General features: G+C 44.6%; 1 protein-coding gene across 1 annotated transcript; it reads right to left on the bottom strand.

Moving 5' to 3' along the window:
- Positions 1-325: 325 nt before the first annotated feature.
- Positions 326-3,426, bottom strand: g0s2 (G0/G1 switch 2). The gene is made up of 2 exons (XM_079526266.1): positions 3,311-3,426; positions 326-1,596 (listed from the first exon to the last, which is right to left on the bottom strand). Exon 2 carries the CDS (start codon positions 1,582-1,584, stop codon positions 1,174-1,176), a length of 411 nt encoding a protein of 136 aa, XP_079382392.1. The 5' UTR covers positions 1,585-1,596; positions 3,311-3,426; the 3' UTR covers positions 326-1,173.
- Between the last annotated feature and the right edge of the window lie 2,459 nt (positions 3,427-5,885).

Here is a 5,885-nt window from a genome sequence, read left to right as displayed (position 1 = left end):
CACTAGTGTGAAAAGACCCAACACCTTCCAGACACGCAGGACACAGAGAGAATAGATGTGTATTCTCCTGTCTGATACACTGTCTGTCAGCCTTGAACAGGGCAAAATACATAGCAAATAATACACAAAAAGCCTCTCGACTGAGGGGAGGCAAAAACGTAAACAAGTAAGGCACATGCCTTACTTTGCCTACAGTAGATCCGCGCCTGTTCAAAACGTACCCATTCAACAGAAAATAGGGACATGCAGAATCTGCACATTTAGTGTGACCTGCAGACTGAAATTGTAATCTTACAGATATATTAATCAAACAGGACAATTAAGCTGTTATTAGAAAATAGAACTTTATTGAACATTTACGCTTTTACTCTACAAATGTAAAACTTTTAGTTACTAGTTTGCACATTTGGATTAATACAACAATGTAGCCTACCAACAATTAACTTGTCTGAAAAAGTACTGCTTTTGACAACTCAGATCAACATGTTGTACTTTTACTCCACATCAATTTCGTTTTAGACTTTAGATAGTTGAATGCCACAGACGAAAAACAGTCTAAGTCCACACTATTTATCCATGATGTATAAATGATAGATAAGGGGTCAGGACAACGAGTCCTTTTCGTGGAGGGGTCAGAATGAAATTTGGACTGTTTTTCGTCTGTGGTACTCTCAGCAGAGTTTCTGAGGCTGTCGGCTACTTGCCTACTTCATCCAGCCCAGTCAGCTGCAACATGTTGGCACTGAAGGGTCTCTACATTTGGGGCAGCCGTCCCCATTGCAGATCCACTGCTCCACACAACTCCTGTGTGTCTCTCACGACGCATGCTATCAAAGCGCGCGTCTTTCATGACGCCTGCTAAAGTGTGTGTCTTTGAGACACATGCTAAAGTGTGTCTTTGAGACGCCGCATGCTGTCAAAGTGGTTGTCTTTGAGACGTCGCATGCTGTCAAAGTGGTTGTCTTTGAGACGCTGCATGCTGTCAAAGTGTGTGTCTTTGAGACGTTGCATGATGTCAAAGTGGTTGTCTTTGAGACACCATATGCTGTCAAAGTGGTTGTCTTTGAGACACCATATGCTGTCAAAGTGTGTGTCTTTGAGATGCTGCATGCTATCAAACTGTGTCTTATGCAAAAGCGTGTCTTTCACCACACATGCTAAAGCGTGTGTCTTTCAGGAAGCATGCGGCCGCGTGGCCAAAGTCCTGACAATCTGCTGTTGGTGAGTCTTTGTGATTTGGGCTACATGATCCGTGGCGGATGCTGCTGCTGCTGCCTCCACCTCCATCTCCTCTCTCCTTCCCCTCTCCTCGTCCTCCAGTGCTCCCCTCCTCCTCCTCTTCTCCCTGGCTGCCAGGAGGGGCAGCAGCGCCATCTCTGCGTCCGCGGGCTCGTCGCCTCCTCCTCCTCCGGTAGTGAAGGGGTGGCACACGGCCTCCACTAGGCCGAGGAGCGAGCCCAGGACAGCCACGGCGGAGCCCAGCAGGTAGATCTTCAGCATGCCGCGGCCCGGCCGCTGGCTCAGCAGCTCCCGGCAGAACGGCAGCAGCTCCTGCATGGTCGTCTTGTCGGCGTAGGTCTCCATTTCGCGGTAGAACTGCGGAGAGGGAGAAAACACACCGTGGAAGGTTAGTTAGTTTACGGTATAGCCCATAGCTGTGGTTCTCATGCATCTTTGTCTCACGTCACCTCCTGCAAATAACTTTTCCATCCACAGCATCGTCTGAATTACATTGTTAATTTACAATTTACAATTTACAATTTAGGCATTTAGCAGACGCTCTTAATCCAGAGCGATTTACATTAAGCAAGAACTTAAAGCAGCTTTTGTCACATTAACGCTACGTAAATACCTCTTATGTTGGGAAGAAAGCACCTAAATCCAAAATGTTCATTTTTCAGGAAAGGAAAAAAAAAAGAACTATATAGCCTATATATATTTCAGGATATTAAGAAGCTTATATTTTGAAAACAATACTGCCTCATCAAGTTGGTGTTGTGATGTTATATATTGTTAATTACTTGCATGAGAGGGGGAGAGGTGGTGGAGTTAGTTGCTTTAGCAGACAGTTTTGACTCCAATGGAGTTATGAGGTTTTGTCCTTAGTGTTTTGTACTACTTTCCATTAGCTCAATATTTTCAAAAAATGAGTTACGTGGTTTCCTCCCGACAAACGATATGCAATGAAAACCTACAAAACATGTCAGTCAGTCAGTCAGTCCGACCATATATGGCCGTCTCCATATATGAAGATCACGGCACTGACCTCATCAAACCCTGGATAGCCATACATGGAGAAGACTGGATCATCACCTAGATCTGCATATATGGAGCTGGCCAACAACTCTACAGACACCATGTTGATCTGACCTCATCAAACCCTTAGATCTCCATATGTGGAGCTGACCTGTTCTGACATTCCATATGTTGGTCCTTCCTCTTTGATGTCTCCCTTTTGACTGATACCGGTCCATTCAGCTTCTACATTATGGAACAGCATCCCCCTTGCTGTCAGGTCTACCCCCTCCGTTGAGAGCTTTAAATCCAGACTCAAAACATTCTTATATGCACAAGCCTTTCAGTCCCCCTGATGCTCTTGCACTTTAATACATAGGATATGTTTGCCTTGTTGCTTTTAAACTGCTCTTAACGTTTTTCTTCTCTGTACCATAACAAGTTTGTATTGCTTAATTCTACACTGGTGTATTGTATTGCACTGTATTGTATTGTTTTCTCTGACCTGTGAAGCACTTTGGTACGATGAGAGTCGTTTTTAAATGTGCTATACAAATAAAGTTGAGTTGATTTGATTCAAACTCAAGACGGCTACCAGGCTCAGCTGTGCCTGGCAGCTGGCGAAAACTAGAGTTCTCAACAGGAGCTTCGACAATTAAAGTCTAATATTTCTACAATAATTGAGTAACACAGACGAAAAACAGTCTAAGTCCAAATGTCATTCTGACCCCTCCACGAAAAGGCCTCGTTGTCCTGAACCCTTATCTATCATTTATACATTATGGATCAATAGTGTGGACTTTCTTTTCGTCTGTGGCAGATGCAAATTGCTACAAAACCTGTATTTTAAAAGAAGAAGTTGATGGATGAAATTTAATCTGAATTAATTAAGACCATTTAAAAAATGTTTTTTTTGTTAACATTTTGGACAAAAATAAACCCAATTTTACATAGAAGTGCCCAGATGTCCTAGTGTCCACCTATGCTGTATGTGTCCTGTAGAGTAGTTCCCAGCTATCCTATTTCTGTATCCCTTTACCTATGCTATGTGTCCTGTAGACTAGTATAAACTTACCAAACGATGTCTGTTTTGTTCCAAGCAAGAGTTTGCAGTAATCAATGGTGAATGGATGAATCAGAGGTTTAGATCTGTCAGCTCGTTGCCTCAGGCCTTAATCCTCCAACTCCCACAGACGTACAGCACCCGGCATCCAACTGGAGGCTTTTATACCCTCTGGCCCCACCCCTCATACTCCCAGGCTCCTCCCCTTCCTGACTGTGTGATGCAGAACAAGCTGAAGAGGTAGCTACACGTAGCCAAATAGATTCTGAGCCAAATCTGCATGAGGAAACTAGGCCAAGAGTAGCATTAGATTAATTTGATTGATTTAGACGTGCAAACAATTGCACACTTTGCATTTCTTTCTTTCTTTCTTTCTTTCTTTCTTTCTTTCTTTCTTTCTTTCTTTCTGTCTTTCTTTCTTTCTTTATAAAAAAAAGAAGAAAAAAAAAGAACGCCACTTTAATGCATGGCCAGCGCAGCGGCGCGCGCCGTCAGTGGTTCAGTGTGTGTCTGTGTGAGAGTGAGAACGTAGTTCAATGGACTTATAGCCGAAATAAAGGATTTATGTAGCTCACGTTAGACTGTTAATGTTCCATTTCAATATCATTCTAATGGATTCCATTTCCAGTGTGGTGAGTAGCTCCCCTTAGTTGTCTCCACCAGGCCGAAGGCATGGGGAGAGAGTATGTTTTGCACTCCGTCCGTGTGTGTGTGTGTCCGTCCGTGTGTCCGTCCGTGTGTGTGTGTGTCCTTCCGTCCGTCCGTTACCAGCTAATCTCCGGCACCGTTAACCCGGTCGATGCCAAACTTTGCACACACACTCCCTGGATGCCAACGATGAACCTCTGCCCCACATTTTCCAGAACGGCCTGTTATAGCGCCACCATGAGGCAGCTTTTCACATGTTTTACCTAAAACTGCACCGATCTGCGTAAAACGTTGCATGCACACTCCCTAGAGGCCAAGGACAAACCGTTGACCTGCATTTTCCGCATCTGCCTTTTATAGCGCCACCAGGAGGCCGACTTTTGTAAAACACATTTTTTGCTATTACTCCTCCAGATTCTGTCCAAAAATCTCACAAATCGTTACACACTATCTCTATGGTCATGTGCTCAAGTCGGATCTGTCCGATATTTCATATTCCATCCTAATTGCCTATCATTAGCTTTCACAGTTTGCAAGATTGCCACGTTTTGAACAAAAGCCTCAAATCATGAACGCAGCATGCAATTTACGTGAAATCTTTCACACATTTTCTTACTAGGTTGAGGAATATATCCCACACTTTTCACATTGGCCTGTTATAGCGCCACCAACAGGTTGATTTTTGCAAAACACATTTTTGGAACAAAATGCCTCAAAAACATGTTTATATTAATCCTAAACATTTTGCCAAACATCTCACACAGTCCTATCCTCCTGGTGGAGACCTGTGCCCAGAAGGGCACTTTCTCTAGTTTCCTCTGAAGTGAAGCAGCTATGTCCAAGACACCAAGTATCGTCCCCGTTCGGTGTCCAAAAGAACAAACATAGCCTACAAAGTTTACAAACCATCCACGCACCTGCTCATGGCCTGTCTCGACAGCTTAGAGCTCTGTTTAAATCGGGCACATATAACGAGGAGCGCCGCCGCACCGAGGATGGATCGGTTGGTGACTATATGACGTTGATTAGGCCTAATGATTAGGTTGTTCATCGCAGCCAGCTGGGTTTAACGAGATGGCTCAGTGCAACTGTTTTCGTCATGTTGTCATGTTGATAATCCGATTGATTTATGAAACATTTAGCATATGAACTGAAGCTCATTTGGTGCGCCGCAAACCAGAGGCCAGCCAGCGGTATAAACAACCACCCCACCGTTCACTTCTCTCTGCTCATAACTGCACGCAGTCAGTAATCCAAGCCCCCCGCCTCCACTCCTCTGTCTTCCTCCTGTCACAATTAAGTGAATAACGCAGCCCTCTTTATAATAAATACATACTGTCTGTCTCTCTGTCGTGCATTTTGACATCAAGGCAGTTCAAAATGCTTTATACATGAAATTACATTAAGAAGGGGCCACAGTGGCACAGTCGGTGGTGCTGTCGCCTCACAGCTAGAAGGTCCTGGGTTCGATTCCCGCTGGGGACGCTGTGGGCAATGGGTGTGCGCTCTCTCCGTGTCATCAGTGCCCATACCCGAGGCGGAGTTGGTGAAAGGGCCCTTCTGTGTGGAGTTTGCATGTTCTCCCCGTGTCCCCTAGGGTAGGTACCCTCACAAAAAACATGCGGTAATCCTGGTCTCCAAACTGCCTCCCCATGGCCAGCCGGGGTGCCTGATGGAGGGGAAAGGAACTGGTTGGAATAACGTGTTCCTTCCACGTGCTATGTCCAACCTGGGGAACTCTACCCTGTCCGGTGAAGGAAGCATGAGTTCAAGTCCGTTGCTCTCCCCAGGTTGGCAGAGGGTGTGTAGAGCCCAGGATCACATTAGATACTTGACACAGGGGTGAAAAATGGGTTACAAAATTGTGGGATACAAAAATAAGAAAAAAGACATACATTAAATACTAATATAATACATTAAATACATAATAATAATAATA

This window comes from Electrona antarctica, assembly GCF_951216825.1.
Source record: "Electrona antarctica genome assembly, chromosome: 17".
In the NCBI taxonomy this organism is placed as follows: Eukaryota; Metazoa; Chordata; class Actinopteri; order Myctophiformes; family Myctophidae; genus Electrona; species Electrona antarctica.
This window is presented reverse-complemented; position numbering and strand designations above follow the sequence as displayed.